Below are 22,496 nucleotides of genomic sequence, written 5' to 3'. Positions count from 1 at the left end.
AATTTGATCTAAAAAGACAAGAGCAACTCTGCTGTCCTCCACTAAAGCTGAAAAACTCTCCATACAGTAGATGAAATAAAAATGTATTATGCTATCATCCACAATTTACGTTTCAATCAGTCATCAGCCCCATAATGCCCATCTATGATGATGCCGCCAAGTACGTATTCTTCATGCAGCAGGAGCTTGTCTGGAAGTCTAGGAGGTTTTGGCTCATTTATTATTTTTTTGTGGAATTTTTGGTCGCAAAAATTGTTCAACAAGAAACCAAGTTGAATATGTTTTAACTACAAATTGTTAGATCATTAATAAGCACTTCACATTGTTACTCCAGACTGAATTCCATTTTTGTTATATAATGTGTTAGTCAATAATGATTTCTGCAATAGTGTATCATGATGTTTTGATGATAGCTAGTAGAAGACTTGACAAAGAAAGCAAGGGGACCAAAGCCAATGGACCTTCTGGGGGAGTTATTCGTCAGGAGAACAGACAAGGACTTCAGTTTTGTCTTCAAAGACACATGAAGCGGAATATCATCAGCATAAAAATGTAAGAAATATCAGTAAAATAGGTTAAAATACGCCACAAAGGTAGCAGATGTAAAATGAACAATAGAGGTCCCAAAACAGAGCCTTGTGGCACACCACAAGTGAGGGGTGCAGAGGAGGACTTAAAATGAAAAAAATACAACAATTATCTACCAGTCAGATATGAGGAGAACCAGTTTAAACCAGATCCAGAAACCCCAACAGTGTTTCAGCCTGTCTAAGAGGATGTAATAAAGTTTCAAGTCTTTGTCCTCAAGTCCCAAGTCAACAACAGGCAAGCCTAAGTCGGGTCCCAAGTCAAGGACCAACCAAATCATCTCCTAGTCACTGAATGTTTCAAATCCTTCCAACAACAGAGTAATAATATTTACACAAACCACGTATGTTTTTAAGAACTCCATTTATTTAACATTTTGGAAGAATTTTAGGTAAACAGCCTCTCAGATCATGCATCCCTTCTTCAAAAATGTTAAAGTCCAAGTCGAGTCTAAAGTCGTCACATTCATGACTTGATTCTGACTCGAGTCCAAGTCATGTGACTCGTACCCACCACTGGTAAGGAGTTCCTTATTCGTTATCTGATAAAAAAAAAAAAAAAAAATCTCAACTTGGACAGAAAACGTATTTAAAAGCCAACTTAGATTACATTAGATTTTGGTGTTTCTAAGATCTTCTTGTGACATTTTCTGATGATGGAGGACATATGTAAAGAAAATTATGCAAAAAACTGAATTTTTGAGGATTTCTTCATTCAAGACACTAGCTGTGTATCCTTTACACAGATACGCAAAACTTGATTGAAATTCTATAAATGTTTAAAAAGCACAAATTTGCAATTACACTGTTTCCATAAAATCCTAATTATTCAAATAAACACAAATCAACTCATTTTATAAGTCATTCAAAATACTTTGATTTACAGCAGACCCATTCAAATTTCTGCCATGATACTAGGGCTCAACATCAAGTATCAAAGGAGATGTTGGCATCTTATCCAGGCCATGGAGCGGCAAATTACGTGGGAGCGGCTACAGAAGAAAGGATTTTTGGGAAATCGTGGTTGGGGATTTTACAGAGGAGCGGTGGATCCAACAATCCCACATGACACGCTCAACTTTTGGTGAGCTGTGGGACCTAGTGGTAAGCGTGGTATCCGGATGTGGTCTTGTGACTCATTCAATTCGAAAAAAAAAAAAATTCTATTGCTGTTTTGCAAAAATATGGGATTTTGATACACATCAAAAACCAGCTCCTTCAAGCGCAATAACATTTTTTCAATAAATGTGGTTTCAAAATTGAGTTGTTTCCATTAGGCAAATTTATGATTGAAAATCCAATTTGCGATAATTTCAGTCAATGAAAAATACCATGGGTGGGCCACAAACTCCCTTCTCCGCATGCATCATTAACATTTTAATTTATTTCTAATTTGTACTTTAAACTGAGCTAAATTTCAAAAGCCTCATCTTGTATTTTTAAAAATAAAATTTTATTTGATTTGTTTAGTTTTATTTCCACTGTCAAAAATAAGAAAAAGAAAATCTTGTGAAAACTATTCATAGCAAAAACTAGTTCATGTCCAAAGCTCTTGGTGGAGAGAAACTGGCTAAAACTTCCTGCAATTACTGTCAAATCTGCACTACTGTAACACCGACTCTGTCAGTCGTGTCCTTGTTTCACCGCTAACAAGTTATAGACCGGCTGTCACTATGTGTCGAGCTGTGGATGACAGACAAGCCTGAAAAGATAAATGTAGCTCTGCAGTCTGGCCTACTGCATCTGCTGACATTGTAATGTAATTAAGAAAAATGTCTGCAAATAAATCCTTGTGTGCGTGTCTGCCTCCGCTCTTTTTCTCTCTTATCCTGCTGTATATGACTTTGAAAACGATAGGCAGACTCAAAACCTAACATATATTACTTATTGTTAGGCTTTATGTCACAGCAAAACATATTATACTAGAGCAGCACAAGATTTCTGGCTAAAAAGGTTGTGCATACACAGTTTATGTGTAAAACTTTACAGATATTTATTTTTATCTGAGATTTTTCATTTAGTTTTTCTGCATCTTTAAGACAGGAGACCAACAATGAAGAAACACTTAATGTTATATCCTACTTAACAGGTTGAAAACAGCAAATGCATTTTGGCTTCCATCAGTATTATGAAGTTAAATAATGATGACCGTGCGAAATGTGACAGTAATGGACTGTCACAAATGAGATTCCCTGAATGTGCTGACCTAAAGGCAATAAAGCTCTGTAACCAAAGACATTTCAGAAGCAAAGAAATGACCTCCTTTTGATTTTTTATTTTAATTTGGCCAAAATTTAATGATGTATGACTTTAAAACTTACTTTAGTTCACTAGATAGTTCAAATAATCTCTTAATTCATGTTTACATTACCTAATCACTATGTGGGGCTTACAGTATTAGTAAAATTAACCATTTAGATGCAAAGCTTTTGTCATTCTTCATAACAGTAAAGCATCACGTCACAAAAAAAAAGAAAAATTATTGTATATTGGATCTAAAAATGAGACAACTTTTCTCAGCAGCTGCTATTATGCTGCATTTTTAAGTGTTATTTTCATAGGATAAGGTGATCATAAAGTGGGATAAAAAGACAAATTCAGGCTCTAGCTAACATAGTTAGCCAAATACAGTTGACATTGTGTTCTGCACTTTTCTAGATGTCAACATTTTGCAAAAAAACTAAGAAAATGAAGAAAACCTGCGAGTTAGGATGGGAATTCCAGCTTCAGCTCTCAGCTAGCGGTGCTCAGTCAGCACTAGCTTCACCGCTAAGCTAGCAGTGCTCAGCCACTAGCTTCACCACTCAGATACCGGTGCTCACTGACTAGCTTTACCACTCAGCTAGTGGTGCTCAGCCATTAGCTTTACCGCTAGCTGAGCGGTGAAGCTAATGGCTGAGCACCACTAGCTAAGCGGTGAAGCTAGCAGCAGGTTACCACGAGCTGAGCGATGAAGCTAGCGTCTGAGCACTGCTAGCTGAGCGGTGAAGCTAACAGCTGAGCTATGTTAGCTAATCTGTGAAGCTAGCCGCAGGTCACCACTAGCTGAGAATTGAAGTTAGTGGCTGAGCACTGAAGCTGGCCACTGTGCACCGCTAACTGAGCGGTGAAGCTAGTGGAGCTTTACCGCTCAGCTTGTGGTGCTCAGCGACTAGCTTCTCTGCTCACCTAGCGGTTATAAGCAACTAGCTTCACTGCTCAGCTAGCGGTGCTCAGCCACTAGCTTCACCTCTCAGCTACCTCAACCACTAGCCTTGGCCCGCACTACACTACTTGTTGCTCGTCTTTATGCAAAAGACAGATATATGGTATGCATATACATTTTCGCAAAAGTTCGAATGTTGTTTGTTTTTGTGCGAAGAACGCAGACATGATCCCGAGGTCGGCTTTGGGACGATGTCATGAAATGGGTGGCACCCACAAGCAGCGAAAGGTGGGACCTCAGAGATTGAGGTGTTTTACTTTCAGGTAAGAAAAAAACTCACGAAAATAACACATATTTCATAAATAATTTGTTCTTCAGTGTGCCAAAGGTAATATATGGATAAAGTTTACTCAAGACTTAAGAAAAGCATGGTACAGGCCATCGATTAAAAGGCTATGTAGATAAAGATTTCTGACTAACCCAAAAAATGTTTAAATATTACAACAACCTGACATCTTTCAAGCACACAGATGGCCTCCAAACCAGGACATGCTAATTTTTTCCCTCTGAGATTTCATACTATTTGGAGACTGAAACTAGAAAGTTCTAAGCAGTTTGACTGTCCCGGAGGAACGGACGTGGGAGTCCTCCCTCCAGTGTCCGTTGATGCCAGCGCGGAGGGCTGAAGCTAATGAAAAATGGCAGATGACACCCGTGGAGAGGTTCGCTGTGAAGTGTAAATCTGTGTTTGCTGTCTTTGTGATTAGCGACACCGTGGCTGTTAATGGCCGTCTCCACTCAGGCCGTGAGCGCTGCCACAGTCAGGAGCTCCAGCGCCACTCAAAGCTAATCGCCAGCCGCGAGCCCGGGGATGAACCATGAACTCCAAGTGTCACAACTCTCTCCACATCTGTCTTTCACTCTGGATCTGTGCACGTGACTGCATGCCATCTCCGTAGAAAAAATATTCAGGGAAACTTTTCCTTTGGATGCCTTGGTAAAATAAACAGTCATTTCTCTTTTTGGCGCAGCGCTGGCGGTGATAAAGAGTGTGCCGAGCGGTGCGGGATAAAAGCACATCATAAACACATTGCAAGTCTGTTTTGGCACTGATTATAAACTGGGGCTGCTCCCCAGTGTAATAAAAAGAGCGCACAGCTGTCAGATGTGGAATATTTCCAAAGAATCCAGTGATAAGGGCATCCCGTGCACCACGCCAGACAAACTAAAGCTCTGACTTGTTTTGGTACGAAGACACCTACAGACATAAACAAGTGATTTTGGCGCTCACCACCAATATTTGTTAGCAAACAAAACAAACTCAAGAGTTAAAAAATGTGACAAGCTGTCATTACATGCGGTGAACTGCAGTAATTACAGCTCAGCGGAGACACTTCCACGTGCAGTCAAAGTTGTTTACGCAGTTTTGTGAAGCCGATACAGAAACCACATTTTACTGCATTTGGTGGAGGTGGCTCAGAAGTGACCTCACATTGACTAAGCTCAAAAATACTGCAGCAAATTAGCTCAGAGCTTCAGCGTTGCACAGACTGCAATCATAATAGGGGAAAAAATGGACTCAAAGGTATTTTTACCTGCAAATCCAGCATGGTACACCTCTGATTATATCTAGCATTTGGCAACTATTTACCCTATTCCTAACCTGTTTATGGCAATTTTTAATTGTTTCCACTTTTTTTTGCTATAATCCAAAAAACAACCAAGATTGATCTTTTTATAACACATTTTATTAACATGTAGCTTGAAAAAATTAAAAACAACGTATACATTTTTTTTTTAACATGTTCTTGTGGCATTTTTCACACGATGGATAATAAGAAAATTACGCTTCAAATTGCATTTCTGGGTATTTTTTTATATAAATCATTGTGAATCAAGAGTAGATGAAAAAATACTTTTTGAAAAAAGCGCATTAGTGATGTTGAATATATACTAGGCAGGCCACAAGCACTCGGCTTGCTTTGTGCCGTTTTGGGGACGGGAAGAGGGAGCGGAGTTGTTCCATTCCAACGGTTTTGCCCAAAACTCTAATGAACTACTGCCGCTCTGCAGAAACTAGGTTCTAAAATGTGACACAGATTTTGGCCAAAAAGAGTATAATCAAATTAGGGGTGTCAAATGATTGTGTTAATCGTGATTAATGAATTAGAGCAAAATTATCACTTTTTTTTTTTGTTTTTAATCGTGTCACTTTCATTTTTAATTTATACCTGTTGTCACTTTCTCAAATACAAATGTTCAACTGTTTACTTGCATGAAGGTTTTATTTGAACTCAGGTTTGTCATATGGATTATTGAATTAATAAGAAGTAATATTTTTTGGATTGCTACGGACAGGTTTACTTTTGTTTTTATGTAGTAAATTTGAGCACTCTAAACTGGATATTTTGTTATTTTTTTGTGTTTGTTTTTTTCTCAATTGTTCAAATTGAAAAAAAAAATACTTCATAAAGCCAATTCTTTGGTTGTAATTTGATGTTTTACTGTGCCACAAAGTCATGAATTTAAATAAAAATATCTCAGAATCAGGCTTTGTACAGCAATTATTAGGTTAAAAATTGTGATTAAATTTTTTTTTTTGATTAATCAATTACAGGTCACAATTTATTAATCCCACAACAGTACTAATCATGATTAAAAGAGCAATGGGAGCGCTTTAAAAATAGATCAAAAGATGATCGGAGTGGGACTTTAAGCAGCCATACCCCCTTTCCTAACTTGCAATTTTCATTAACAATCATCAAAATAAAAATAAATAAGTAATAAAGCTTTCTTTTTTTTGGAACAATTTTTCCCCTGTTTTAAAAATAAATAAATAAAACAATTATTATTTTATTTTACTTTTTTTACAGAGTGTTTGTCTGAATATTGCAAATTAAAACCCCAAAACTTTTCCATCCTGATCTCCGAGGCTTTGGTCAGGCTCTGACAATATCACACGAGAGGCTCCTCCTCCTCTAATGTCATCTCAAGAATCCACTGAGGCGGAGTGAAAACAGCCAGTCGGAGTCAAGAGGACGCTGGAGCTGGCATCAATCACAGACACTTCTCAAGCTGACAGTTATTAGCATGTTTGCACATGTTGTTCAGAGCTCAGGAAGTTCAGCTAAAGGAAAAAACAGAGACAGGAGAAGAAGCAGAACTTCATAGTTTATTGTTTAAGATAAGCTCGCCATTCCTCAAGGTTAATGCTTTTCCTTCACACCATAAAAGTACATCAACAAGACAGAATAAAGTCTGTCATTATAAAGCATCTGAAGACGTGTTTGAGTGCAGGAAGGGACCATTTCTGAAGTCAGTTTAAAGTTTTAGAAAGCATCTTTTTTGATGCTTGTTTTATTTTTATTTTATTTTTTTATGTGTTGTTTTGGTAGAGCTGTGCTTTTTAAAGATTTTCTTGAAAATGTTCAAAACCCAAATTGTTCGGCGGAAAACAGATAAATAAAAACGCTGTCAGAAGGCAGTAAACAAAACAAACCCTATCGATATTTTTTTACACACGTAGAAAGATAAATGTGGTTTGTGCCACTTGGTGTGAGCGAGCATTTTTCTGATACACAGAAACTTGTTGGATTTGCTGAAAACAATAAAAATCCTAATGTAAGAAAATATGGAAGTGAACACAGGAATTATGTTTGACCATCAGTGGTTAAATCAAGCAGCTTGAGACATGAATCCATGTCTTTGTTACCAGTGGACATGATTACTGCACCATACTCAATGTGTGGACCAAGGCTTCAGCCATTGTACAGCTTCAGATCATGCTAAATTATTTAACAATTGAACAAAAATGTGATCTTATTACATTGATTTCCTCCTTTTTTCTCCGTTATCCTGGTTTAATTTTAGGATGATTTGTTTTTAAAGTTCCTAACTGCATTGCTCCTCTGAATATTCTTGCAGCTTTGTGTTCACCCCAGATCTTTGGGCAGGACTGTTTTCATGGAATAACCGATGACATCCAGATGACAATATTAGAGCTATCAGCTGTACAGTTTAAGCCAGATGTCAGCTGAGATGAGGAAAACAAAGACATACATGGATCTAGTCATCTACAAGTGGATGGATCGGAATAGAGTGGAACAGCGTTTTTGTTTGTTTGTTTGTTTGTTTGTTTGTGTGTGTGGCCTTGATTCACAACGATTTGGATAAAGAAATACCCAGAAATGCAACTTTATCCTTTTTTTTTTTGTAAATGTCCTCCATGATGAGAAAATACTATAGAATATGTTAAAAAGACAAAAAAGGAATAAAATATTTTGATCAGATTGAAATCATCCTAGATGAAGGATGGTTTGTTTTTCAACTGAGGTTAAATCTATTTCAGAGGCATATTGTTGATATCTACTAAGAGGAATAAGATTATATAATTTTACTTCCTCCCATTCCTTTCCAAGCATTTAATAAAGTATTTTTGACAAACTGTAATGTGTTTTATGTAGAATAAATATGTGTGTGTGTGGATGTTTATTTATATTTAGAAGTATATTACTTATTTATTTGTATTTTCTAATCAAATCATGATTGAAAAATGCCTATATTAATTGTAATATCATATTTATATTTAGTATGCTGAAAATGTAGATCTTTTGTGGTTTTGTTTATTACATTTGTTTTATTTTATTTTGATTGTTTTACTATCTTCTCTCTTTTTTAAGGAGCAGGTTTAAAAAAGTTAAGCTTCTGTCTGCTTCCTTTCAAACGTGTCTTTACTTTTAATATATTAAAAAATATATAAAAATGATCATTTATGCATTCTTGATGTATTTATATAAAGGTTTCTTTTGCTTTTTATTCATCATTATATTAGCATTATTGCTGCTTTGATTGCTTAAAATAAAACAATTTCAATTCCAAAGGAATTAAAAAGCTCAAAAACTTCTGATTGAAATCCTCTTTTATGATGGATGTAATCATCAGAACTTCTTACCGAGTTCAGGTCCAGACTGGTCTGCACCCATTCTTGCGCCTCGTTGTATTCGTCCATCAGTCCCATGATGTACAGAGTGTCCAGAGAGTCAATGATGGAGGCTCCTCTTAGGCCACCTGCAAAATACAACAAAAACGATTATTTCAAAAGGCTTTTGTGCATTTACAAAAAAAAAAAAATTCAAAAAGCTTTTTCTTCTTTCCAAACCATTTCAGTTGTTCCGAAGAGCGTGCCTACCTATTCTGACATGAATAATTCTTTGAAATGCATATTTTTGAAGGTATTGTATGACTATAACCAGCTCTGTGGAAGCCGTTATTCACTAATCAAATGTCTTCTTTAACACTGGTGAGAGGAAATACCTTCTTTCTTAGCCGACAGAAGGCTTCACTTGTTCTAATTAGCACTGTATAGTATTGATGGGGCTCAATTGCAGCTGGAAACCTCGTTGCCGTGGAAACAGGATGTGAAAATTTAACATGAAAGTGACGCTCCAATAACCTCTAAAATCAAAGTTAAAAAGTCTGACAACTGCTCTTATGGCACGCTGACTGCACAGAAGCGTCCACATTCACTCACATCTCCAAAAAGGAAATACTTTTGTTCATTAAACCCAGTTTGATAATTCCCTACGGATCAGGTTTTTATTGGTCATTTAATTTTTGAGAATCTTCTGATTCGATACTTTTGTAACACATTTAATAAATAAATAAAATTTTTATTTTATTAACCACCTTTTATCTTAAACAGAACACTTTTGAGAAATAGCTTGAACAATCAAGTAAAAGAGTGCAACTAAACTAGAAAAAAGTAGTTAACTATTAACAAGTTAAAAAAAAAAAAAAAAGAATCCTGAAATCAATGACTTGCTTCCAAAAATGTTGTTGTGGCATGAATGTGATGAGTATGACCCTTGCTGTCACTTTAAATTGTTTATTAAAAGAGTTCTTGAGCCCAAAAGTCCAAATCTATGAATATTTTCCTAACTTTACCGAACTGTTTTTGTGCTCCTCCTGCTCATATTGGTGCAGTTTTCTGCTGCACAATAAAATGTTGTGATCCGATTAGGATATACAGACGTCTTGTAATGTATTTATCTAATAGGCTTGAAATAAATGGCAATGATCATTAGAATGAAACTAAAAACGTTTTATTACCTGAGAAAATGCTAGTGTGAAAGCTTTTTGCTGAAAGTAGGCGCTAAAGATGCTGGAGCTTTTTGCTTAAAATTATGACAGAGGGATTTACTGAAGGTGCAAAAGCAATTTGCAAGATATTTGCAAAAAGACTGGAAATTATGAAGAACTATGAAAGAGCGCTGAAGTTGACCAAAATTTCTGAATATTTTGTCGTAAAATTGCTTAAAAATCCTTATTATATGCCAATTTTGCCCAAAAAATATTTAGAGTGTTTCTTAAATACTAGATAGACTCCAAAATAGCTGAAAAAAATCCCCCAGTAAACTAAATTAGTCAAAAACATGTTGCTAAAATAGAAGTTAAACTCTAAATTAGCCAATAAAAACTCGGTAGATAACAAATTAGCCAAAAACGTTAGCATGCTGCTAAAATATTAGCTAAACTCCAAATTAGCATCAAAAAAGTCTCAGTAGATGACAAATTAGTCAGAAACGTTAGCATGTTGCTAAAATAGAAGTTAAACTCTAAATAAGCCTATAAAAACTCAGTAGATAAAAAAAAATTGCCAAAAACGTTAGCATGCTGCTTAAAATATTAGCTAAACTCCAAATTAGCATCTAGAAATCTCAGTAGATAACAAATTAGCAAAAAAAAAAAACTACCAATCTAAATACTAGCGAAACTATGAAATAACCTAAAATTCCTCAGTAAACTAAATTACCCAAAAATATTGGCATGTTGCAAAAATATTAGCTAAACTCCAAGTTTTTAAAAAATTACTATAAAAAGATTAAAACATAGCCCATGAATATATTTAAAGGCTTGTTGTTAATTTACTTAAAATTTTGCGATTTGAAGACTTTCTCAATCAATTCCTACTGGCCATATTTTGCTCATTATTTCAAAAACTATAAAATTTATGAATACCAAAAATGTGAGCAGTAATGTCTTGAATAAGATACCAAGATTGTTGAAATTGCTAAAAAGGTGATTGAGTTTTTACCTGCTGAAAAACGTACAGAAAAGAGCAGAAGAATCACTATACTTACTAAGAATTCACACAACAAATATTTGATCACTGATCTGGATTCTACTTCCAATTCTTAATTCAATTTCAATTTTATTTATATAGCCCAATATCACAAATTCAATTTGCCTCATTGGGCTTCATGCCTGTAGTTTTTACAGATGCACAGATGGAGTCATAAAATATGCACAATAGGTAAAAACTAAACAGACTATAAAGAACGGTCATCCCTGTCCTTAGACCCTCCCTCGCGGTAAGGAAAAACTCCTCTTAGTGTGTACGGGATCAGACCAGATTAATGTTGAATCGGGACATCCCTTATTTTTACAGGACTTGTTTTTTTTATTATGAACTTTATGTGACAGTTATTTATAGGAAAAAAGAAAATACCATAAAACAAGCAAACAAAAAAAAAAGAATGTTGGCAACTTAGGTGGATTTTGGCAAAGTAAGCACTTAAATTATGACCTTTAATGTTCTGATTAGTTACAGTAAATCAGCAGAATATGTGCTGTAATGAATAAAAACAAAACCTCTTACACACCAAGTTTGTATAATTACTGCGCTGATGCTAAATGATACAGAGAAACAGCCGAACATGAAGAGCATCCACTCTCAAAGAGTGAAAAGCATCTGCTGAAGAGCAGCAGTCACTCTTAGATAAAAGCCAAGTCATTTAGGAATCAACCAACAGAAAATATTGATGTGACAATTGTTGCCAGCACTTAGCAGCTGCTCCTGAACGACGTGCAGTCGATGCATTTTCTTCTTAAACTGTCTGTAAAATCTGTCGGAGTGCATTAAAGGTTCCTGTGCATGTGTGAGTGTTTGTCTGCATGAATCTAATTTAAAGCTATTCATTTATTTCCACTAAGTAAATGAGAGATGCCAGGAGGTGTTTATTATTTCCGAGAGGTCTTATGAGAGAGCGGCTGGTCTATTTTCTTTTGAGCATGACTAAATATTATGCAAATCCAGCTGAACCTGGCAGAGACAGAAAAAAAAAATCATCATCTTTAATGAATTACTGTACAAGAGTTGAGCAGCAAATTATGGTTTGGAGGCTTCATAACAAGAAAGTGACTAAATGAAAGTGCTTGAAGGCTCAAACTCTAGATTTGAAAATGCAACAGGGTGGGAAGTGACCTGGTTAAATGAGAGGTGATGACATTGCGCTCGTGTCTGAGAATAACTTAGTCCACAGGAGATGGCTGGTTTGATCTGATGCAACCATTCAGCAACCTGGAACATCAAAGACTCCAAAAAATTATTTTTTTAAGTCACTGACTATGCAAATTGGCTGTACCTCAGGGCAACAACTAAACAATTCTAGAAAGATTAAATCTCCTGCAATACGTCAGTATCCTCAGTATTTCGGTAAGACATTTTTTTTTTGTTTGTTTTTATCGGAGTCCCGTTCTAGATGACAAGAAAATCATAATCTAAGCACTTAACTTTCAGTTACAACCTTTAGTTCATTTCATTATTAATGGTTTTGGTTTGCACAGTAAACTCAAACATATTCTGACCGTGGACTAATCGCTGCTTGGACATTACTGAACGTAAAATATCTAAATTTAACCCTGTACAGGTTTCAGATTTCATAGAAGCAGCCATTTTGAAATGAGCAAGAGAAGCCCTTCTACTACCCCTAGTGGTATGATGATGAACTACAGGACAGAAAACATGGACCAAAGTAAAGGGTAACCAAACCCCAAATCAACTTTTTTTGGCTGTTGACTTCTATAAATGGGGCTTTAGTGCTGTCTGTTGGTCATTGCCATTTAAAAAAAATAAATAAATAAACTTGTTTAATTATTGAACACATAGTCAAAAGCGTCTGTGTGCTGCCCCCTACAGACTGAAACGAGGTATTATAGTTGAATTTCGTGATTGGTCAAACTATTTTAGTCCCACGTCATTTCAGAAGACCCACATCATGATCTGCAGCTTCAGTAATGATAACAGTCCTGTTCCCCTCTGACTGGATTTTCACATTTTGGCTGTGGGTGGAGTCAGCCTCCAACTTCCCTGTTTGGTTACCCTTTAAGTTATTTTATTTATTTTTTTTTTTTTTAAAGAAAAGTTTGGATCATGTCACATGAGTCTCTGAAATGCATGTATCAAATATGATACAAAGAGTTATGGAACTCCCCAAAAAAAAAAAAAAAATTAACCTTTTCCTCCAAATACACTAAAATCATGTTCAATTTTAGTACAAACTCAGGATATAACGATTAATTGACTTCATTGATTATTCTATTTATATTTCTATGATCAAACCAGATGGATCTGTATGAGGAAAGTTGTTAATCGAATCAAACTATACCATTATAAAATCGTTTTAAAATGAAATAAATTCAATTATAAATGATAATGGAAAATACCATTTGGATTGAGGTACGGTTACATTTTTGGCTAAAGATGTCCTGGAATGATCTTAGACCAGTGAATCGTATCGAATCGTTCAAAATGAACCAATTTCTACTATTGATAACAAAAAATTAGGATACAAATTGAATTGTTAAAACTAATCGTTACACACCCCTAAAACAAACTGTTAATCAGATGCAGTGCAGTGAACAAGCTGCAAAAATGAAAAACAACAAAGGTTGACCTGCTATTGACCTGTTCAGTCAGCTTAAGCTTCTTTCATTTTCTTCTAAGTTTTCATATTAGACTTCCAACTGCAGGTCAAGCTGTGCTTAAAGCTACACATGACGTGAATGCCAAGAGGCCACAAACCGTCTTCACACTGAGTGTTGAGGTCAGCTCAGGTGCCGAAGGACAGCTAAAACAGGGATCAATTGATTTGACTTGACTGAAGGAAGGTAGTCGTGAACTCTGGCCATAAATAAATGAGTATTTTTAGAAAGAGAAGCACAAGCATGCCCTCCAAAGTCTAAGGTTATCGCCTTCCTGTGAAAACCTGGATGTGAGTCGCTGCCTAAGGTGGATAGCTTTGAGTGGAGCGAGCTCTTGTTTGTGCGGTGAAGGCAAAACAGACACAGACTGACAGCATATAGCATCTGTACTGACTGTCATTGGTGTGAAAAGAGCTGAGCCTAACGGCAACAACTGTCAGTGTACGCTCCAAGAACTCTAGCAAAGTTTCCAAACACAAGAGAGGATGTCCGTCTGTTGCTTCGGAATCACTGCATTGTCCTGGACGGCGTGGTCTGGGACGGGAAGGTCAGAAGCTCTTGACACTAGAAACTGGGTTCCAGTTTTTAAGCTTTGTAAATACGACTCAAGTTGTTTCTGTCAACTGTTGGAAAACAACTTTTTTTCTCTCTTGATAGCCATCTGTTTGCCCGTTATAAGTTGAGTAACTTGTATGCTCAAGCCCTCAAGCTAGCCTACATAAACCATCTGCTGAGGTGATCTGACCTTGCAAGGGTTAGGTGCATCACAGAGTCCACTTAAACTTTTTTTGGACACAGATTGACAATACAATCTATGAATATCTTTTTATGGAAACATAAAATCCGTTTTGTGGTTTCCAAGCCAGCAGTCTATAAGGCTGTTTATGCAAAAGCCAAGAAGAAATGTATTGTATACGGATGTTTACAACTTATATGCAAATGTTGTTTTGTCATAGTATGAAAAAAAAAATAAAACTAGTTGATTCTATGGGCTACCTTATCTATGTACTGTATGATAAATAATACAAGTGATAACGAAGGAAAGAAATGTTGTCACATGTGTCCTCTAGTTATTCAAATTCTGGAGTGGCTCCAGGCAAAAAAAAAAGAAAAAAAGTATGAAAATTTTCCATTGAAAACAGCATCAAAGCTGGGATGACGGATTGATTCTGGGGGTGCATGGAGCATATCTATTTATCATGCTACTCTATTTTAGTTTCCACTCGTTCTGACTGCATGTCTGTGTGCTCCACGTGAAAAGCCTCACAGATTCTCTGAAGACAGACATATGAAATGTGTCCCTGTATTTGGATTGGAAACAGGCACAACTGACAACCATGGCAACTGTTGAATGTGTGTACTCTCAGATCATTATGCTTATGTACCTAAAGCAAAACCAGGCCACAAATGCAGACTGTGAACTGATTTTTATTTTAAAAAGATTAATCTAATTTAAAAAAAAAAAGGAGTTTTAGACCAAAAGACACCATGAGTTGTTCACTTCAATTTGATTCAGTTTTATTTAAATAGCCCAATATCACTATAGAGTTGTCTCAACGGGCTTTACACTGGTAATTGTAGAAAAACATAAAATCAGTCATAAAATGTACACAGTAGCTGGTTCTAAACTAATTAGACTAAACTGGGCATCCCTATCTAAACAATATTCTTGCAAGAATATTCTTCATTATCTCATTAACACAAGAAAACAAATTTCGTCTTCTCATGATAACGAGATATTGGATCTCATTATCACAAGAAAACGGTTACTTCTTGGCTTCTTGGGTTTTGCAAACGACTTTTTAATTTTTTACATGTTCTGTAGCATTTTTCCTCTGATTAATAACATATACAAACAAAATAAAGATTAAAACTGTGTATATGAGTATTTTATTATTCAAATTGCGACAAATCAGGAGCAAATAAAAAAATGAAAAGAATTTGTATTTGAAAAACCTTGTAGCTGTTATGTACAAACTATAATCCTGCTCCACTCCATTCCGAAAGAGTTCGGAGTGGCTATATGTGTAGACAAAGGCATGATGGGAAATAAGTGCAGGCTTACTTCCTCTCAGAGATGAATTTCAGATAAACTCCTGCCGATCTGCAGAAATTAGCTCCTAGAAAACTTTTTGACTTTTTGATTATGGCTAAAAACAGCATAATTATAATTAAAAGTCCACTGGCAATGCTTTTCCAAAAGGTTAAAAGATGATTGGAGAGGGGATTTATTGTGTTAATAAGGAGATTTTTGGATTACTAAATCCTCTGATTAAAAAAAAAAGCAATAATCATATTCACTGGTCTAAACTTCATATTTTAGCAACAGAAAACAAACAAAAAAGAAAAAAAATCTGCATTTATGTGCTATAGACAGAATCAAAACAGTCACATCCTCAACATTTTATTTTGAAAGAGCAATGTTTTCCTCTCTTCTGCAAATGTTTTTGCAGCGTCTCTCCAAACTCCCGGGAATAATTTAGAACCAACATTTTTGCTCTCATTTCATATTCTGAACCATGTCCATGTAAAACATATTTTAGTATTCAAGCAGTGAACTTGAATGTTCATTACCAATTCCATTGATCAAGTATAGTATTGTTTGTGAGATGAAAAAGAATCAGATTTCCAAGTTGGGATGTTTTTCTGCCCCTCGTGGGAGAAGTCAAATCAAGATTATAGGTTTCACATTCCAGCTGCCAACTTAAAGCACCAAGCTGATGGAATAAAACATTAGAGATTGGGAGGAAATGTAAGCGACACAAGCAGCGTTATCAAACTGAATCTAATCAATTCAGACGCTCAGATTCACACTAATTAGGCTGGCCTGTTACCAGTGATTTCTAGCATCCAATTATCAATCACAAGGCCAATGAGTATGCTGTTAGCACTAATACTACCTGGCATTAGAGGGACGGGGTTACTGGGCTGGTGTGTCTGTGATCTTAGAGATATTTACCTGCAAAGTTATAAGGAAAGCAACTGCAAAGTATGTAGAGAAAATAAGACTAAACAGGAAGAAAAATGTCAGAAAAGAAGGAAAACATTTGATTTTTGTCATTTACCAATGGATATTTGTGAGTACTTGAAACCCCACACCAATGAAAATCCTGTTTTTGGTGTTTTAAACATGTTTTTGTAGAATGTTTCTCATTATGGAGGACGCACATTCAAGAGCTTAAGATTAAAACTGCAATTCTGAGTATTTATTCAAATTGTGTTGAATCAGGAGAAAACAACAACCCACTCAGGTCTGTGACCCAACAACTGCCATGTCTCCCTGCTCCACTCTAATTCTAAATCCTCAATTTGAAGACTAATAGATTCATTAGGTCTTCATTTTGACTATGGTCACATATCCCAAAATGCCACAGCACAACGGCGAAATAAATGCAAGATTTTAAGCAAATTCGGTAGGTGGCCAGGTGGCAGCATTTGTAATTAGGCAGTAGTAGTTGCATTTTTACACGCCTCGTAGTGGCTGTCGAGATTTTGAGAAAAAATTTAAAAGTTGACATCGTTCAGCGGCCGCCCGGGCAGTGGCAGTTCAGTGACACGTTGGGATGACGCCTTTACGAAATCATGCGACAGGCATGCGGCCACAGGGCGGTGGCAGACCGACAGCTCTGACTGGATGATGTGTAAATGTCTACAGATGGCGGTGGTTCATATCAAGCGCCACCGAAGGTGGACCATTCTGCACGACTGACGTCCGCCGTCTACATTCAGGACCATGCCAACAATTTTTTAATGAAATCTTAAATTCTACTGATGCATTTGTGACCTTAGCATTACTTTGAACTGGAATCTGGTTCAATGTCAGCCAGTTTCTCAGCGATTGGGAGCATCTCCACCCGGGCCAGACATGCCCATGTAAAAAACAAACACCTGCTTCATTCACCACTGAAAAGCTCTCGCTCCTGCATCTCTGTTTGACCCGATTCCACCCCAGTTCGAGGACCCAAACCAAAGTCACACCCAGTATGGACTAGGGGTGTGCCAAAATATCGATATTGCGATATATCGCAATATTTAGTCCTGCGATCGATTCTCGATGGGTTCTCACCAAGTATCGATATTATATTATTCATTTGAAGAGGCGTTTGCGCTGAGCGTCTGAGTCGCGTGGCGGACTATTGTGCAGATGGCCGCGCCGCGTCGGACTTTTGATAGTGACGCACCCGCTCATTCGGGAGAAGGTTCAGGCTCTGTAGCGCGTGTGTGAAGCATGTCTACCTGTCAGCATTTATTATCCATCTGTAGGAGATCCAGCCGGTAAGAAGTGACTTTGTCTGAGCGCTAGAATGTCAGCGATCACTTACTTCCTGTTTGCTGTGGGAACTGGGCGCGTGTTTCGCAGTTGTTTGTGTACACTTCAGGGACCGTCGGGATTTTCGTTTTCATGCACTTCAATGTTTAACCTGCTGTACGGTGTAACTTTGATAAATTTATAATGTGATGTTTTCAAACAGTGTAATTACTTGTTGCTAATGTTAATTTAAAGTAACTCTTAAGTAAAAAAAAGCAGGATTTGATGTATGAACTTAAATTTAAATGTAATTAAAATAAAGTATATTAATTCACTGTAAAATTAGGGAGAATGCTAATTAATTGAAGCACTTAAAATTATATTTATTGCCATTATTATGTGTTTTAAGGTTTTTACCTATTGACTGCTGACTGACCAAATGGTAAAATGATAAAGATTGGAAAAATAATCTCAAGTGACAGTCTGAGTAAATCAGCCTTCATTTTTGGATGCTCAGCCCTTTTCAAGTGAGGGGAACAAAAATGCTTGACAGTATTACTGATTTCAGCAATGTTGCTCAAAAGTGTCTATAATTTGTTGCACAAAATAAGAAAAGTTGTTTATTATGATTGTGTTTAAGCTGAAAAAGATAAATGGAGATATATTTTCCCAAAAAACACATTCTTCTATATAATGCCAGTTATTAGAGAAGATTTTTACCAATTATCGCAGTATCGCGATATTATCGATATCGTGAGCCATGTATCGCCTATCGTATCGTGAGGTACCCAGTGATTCCCAGCCCTAGTGTGGACTAATAATGTCTTCATGTTAAGAATATCTTAACTGAACTCAATGCCTTTGTTTGTTAGTTCTAAGTTAAATATAAGAGCATTTTGATACGTGTTTTTACACATATTGAAATTTTCAATTGAAGTATCAACTTCTTTCAAGGTTTTCAACCTATCATTATGTTCATCATCCATCTTTATCAAACAACCAATCTGCCAAAATAGAAATAAAAAGCAAAATGGTTGAGTGATTGAGTAGATTCTATGTAATTAGCAGAATAAAGCCTCTCGAGTCGGACTACCTTTTTTTTTTTTTGTGCTAGTAAGCTAACGGGAGAGTGTAAACAAAGAATGTCAGCGAGGATACTTTCACAACCCAGAGGCAAATTTCTTATGAACTCCTGCAGCTCTGCAGAAAATGTCTTAAAAACCACACAAGCTTTTTTGATTTTTGCTAAAAAGTACATATTCTTAATTAAAAAAAAACACTATAAACTATTTTATAATAGAAAAAAATATATATAATTGGAGTGGGACTTTAGGACTTCTACAGGAAGAAGGAAAAAATAAATCTTTAAGGGGGAGGGAGCTTAAGCCTTATTGATTTTTCTTTCACAAGTAGCATAAAAGGTGAAATATGACATTTTAGCAGCACCAGCCTACAAAACTTTAAACAGTCAAAGTACAAGAAGACTAATAGGGCTTTTTTCTGTTAAAGTGGGCAAACTACTAAAATAAAACTTGGATTTTAAAAATCATAAAATGCACAGCAGGAGTTTACATCATCTTGCAGCCGGACCAGAGGGAGATTAGTGGACAGACACTAATCGATCTACGCTGCTCAGTGGTTTGTCTGTTGTTGTCACACAGCCAACAAAGCAGAGATAAGGTTTAAAAGGACACGAATCAATTAAGCTGATCACACCGAGTAGGATTTTTAGGGTTCGATTTTATTGCATTATTAGATGACAAGAACTCCGATTGCTTTGAGTAGAAAATCTATGCGGCGCACCGAATGACCTTTTGTTAAAGCTCAGCATTTCTTGGGTATTTTTTTGAAAATGAAATGACTAAACTTCTGCAGGTCATGGATATTTCTTGAATAATTTATGGAGTTGTAATTCCTTATATTCAGAACAACCTGTAAAGATTTTACAATATTTTTTTTCCTGCAAGAACTTTAAAAAAGACACATTTTTTGCCAGAAAACAATGTTATTTGGTATATTATGTTGCTGTTTTGTGTTAGTTTCTCCTCAACTTTACAGATTTTTGACATTTTTTTTTTTTTTTGAGCAGATGGGTGTCATGAAGAAAACTAGAGTCTGCCTCCGTCTGCCAAGCAGCATCAGTGAGTGTGCAGCGTGGCGCCGAAGCATAGAGGTATAGTACCAGTGTCCACGCCAGTGCAGCCAAACATGAAGAGAAAGAGGTGTGATGCTCCATAAAAATGTACAACACTTTCTAAAGTGGTAGGCACATGCTGTTGGACCAGTGGTGTGAAACGTGTTTTAGGGCTATGCCTTATACAAGTGCATCAATCCATTTTCCCCACCGAAAATCTGCAAGTGTTAAAGCAGCTGTGGTATAACTCGGCACGTTCTCCATGATTCACTGAATCATTCAGCCCAACAGGAGCCATTTCTTTGCCTGGTTGAATGGCAAAAGGGTGTAGAGGAGATGGAAAAAAAAAAAAAAAAAGATTCTGAAGAAAACTCCATTTAATTCTGCTTTTTTATTTTTATTTTGGTGCTTATGAACATTATTCTTTTCAAATCAGTTCATAGCAGCCCTTTTAAAAAGGTTATGAAGCCCTACAGCTTCTCAAATTAATACTTAAATAAAATCAGTATTGGTGGAAAACCAGACAAAATATAAACAAATACATATATATATATATATATATATATATATATATATATATTTTTTTTTTTTTACTAATTATACTTTAATTCCTTCGGCTGCCTGCCCCTCCCAATATTATCAGAAAAGCATGTTTTTTTTTTCTTAATCTAGCCAATCAAGACCCACATAGAACATGACTTTTTATTACAACTTTCTAAACTGTGACAGGAGAGAACAGACAGTAGGTTTTATTGTGTGAATGCTTAGTTTCAGCGATTTCAGCAATCTTGGTATCAAAATATTAAACTTGTTCAGGATATTACTGCTTGTATTTTTGGTTTTCATAAACGTCATAGTTTTTGGAAATATTTAGCAAAAAATTTCCCCAAAGGAAATGAATGTGAAAGTCTCCGAATGTCAAAAATGTAAGTGGATGAGCATCAAGCCTTCTAATACATTCATGGGCTATGTTTCAAATTTGTATAGGAATTTTCAAAAAATTTAGAGTTTAGCAAATATTTTGACAACATGCTAGCGTTTTTGGCTATTTTTTTTATCTACTTTTTAGGCTAATTTGGAGTTTAGCTTCTATTTTAGCAACAGGCTAACATTTTTGACTAATTTTGTTTACTGAGGAATTTTAGGCTATTTTGGAGTTTAGCTAGTATTTAAACAACGAGCTAGCTTTTTAGCTAATTTTGCATCTACTAAGGTTGTTAGGGCTAATTTGAAGATTAGCTCATATTTAAACAACACTGAATATTTTTGAAAAACTGACATGAATTAGGGGTTCTTAAGTAGGGATGTCCCGATCCAAAGCAATCTGGAGCAGATAAAAACGCATTGTTTGAAAAAGCTAATTTTTGTGACGCAGCAACTCACATTTTATGACATTTTTATGTCTAAAACAAAAGTCTCTGCTCCACTCTTCCTCCTTATCCCTTATACACCTTTGTTTTTTTTTCTCCTCGCATGACCAGTCATCTGGCTCAAAACTGTACAACTGTAGAGCTCCAATATTGTGCAACAGAAAAATATAGTTTGAGTGGGACCTTAAAGAATTTACAACAGGATTTCTTTTCTTTTTTCTTATCATCCACTTTACTGGTGGCTTTTTTTGCAATATTTCTGTGACAAATAAAAGACTTCATCATTCCTTATCAGCCAGTCAATTTTAGAGTCTGGATTTTTTTTTTTTTTTATAGTAAATAAAAATAGATTAAATTTCATATTAGAACCTCGGGAGGTTCTGGCATTTATTTTCATTTTTAGCTTGTTGTGTGATGGAAAAAAAAAAAAAAAACACTTGTAATTTTGCTGTACTGAAGTTCTTTGTTGGTCAAAGAACCTGATCTAAACGTTCTTGAATGTTTGCTGAGTTTTTAAAGCCAAATTTGAGGAAGTCACTCAAAGTCATTGGGATTCCCCTTATAGACATTCATCAGAAAAGCCAAAAAAGTACTAATTATAGATAAAGGACTAAACATATTTATATATAACTGGGAAAAAAGCAGCTTTTTCCACTGACACAACAATTCTGAAAATTACACACATCATCACACAAGCCGAGTTCTCGTTCTAATTGTGTTTAAATATGCATGACTGACATTTACAGTTATGAAAATCAAAGTGAGACAAACCTAAAATGGCCAATCAGCACATAAATGAATCTAATCCTAAACAAACAAAACTCATTCTGTCCAGACTAATGGTCTAATTGCAGCAATTTCATTTATCAGTGTGTGAGAGCATAGTGTGTCTGATTTAACAGGCACTCAGACGAGATTACACACTGCATCCATGCCGTTCTCTGACTTCTCTAAAAAGCCTGTTTGGGATTGATCAACAGGACAGAGATACGAGGAATCGTGAATCACATGCTCTATAGACCCACGAAATCTGATTGTAGGCGACATCAAAAGCAGCCAAACAAAATCAGTTGTGACATTATGCTGAATACAGCATCAGGTGAATGAAAAGTGAATATTTTTACCAAGATTTTTGCATTCTAACTCTTTTGCTGATAAAAACACTTTCAATCCGACTCACATCATCTACTCACACCTGAATGGAGCTAACTGCTTCACTTCTGCTCTGGAAATTGTACTTAGCGAGATG

General features: G+C 36.0%; 1 protein-coding gene and 1 long non-coding RNA gene across 4 annotated transcripts in view; one reads left to right on the top strand and one right to left on the bottom strand.

The window, feature by feature from the left end:
* LOC112143426 (mannosyl-oligosaccharide 1,2-alpha-mannosidase IC) overlaps window positions 1–22,496 on the bottom strand; it is a 226,306-nt gene that overhangs the window by 83,517 nt on the left and 120,293 nt on the right. For all 3 annotated transcript variants that reach the window (XM_036215958.1, XM_024267380.2, XM_036215959.1), the window contains one exon: window positions 8,684–8,799. In XM_036215958.1, coding sequence (XP_036071851.1) covers window positions 8,684–8,799 — 116 coding nt within the window. The remainder of the gene's footprint in view (window positions 1–8,683; window positions 8,800–22,496) is intronic.
* LOC118599829 lies at window positions 13,530–20,234 on the top strand. The gene is made up of 2 exons (XR_004949336.1): window positions 13,530–14,041; window positions 19,833–20,234. It is a non-coding gene; the product is annotated as an uncharacterized LOC118599829 (long non-coding RNA).

This window comes from Oryzias melastigma, linkage group LG16 (genome assembly GCF_002922805.2).
Source record: "Oryzias melastigma strain HK-1 linkage group LG16, ASM292280v2, whole genome shotgun sequence".
NCBI classification, from domain to species: Eukaryota; Metazoa; Chordata; class Actinopteri; order Beloniformes; family Adrianichthyidae; genus Oryzias; species Oryzias melastigma.
Note: the sequence above shows the minus strand (reverse complement) of the source record. Positions and strands in the feature narration are given on the sequence as shown.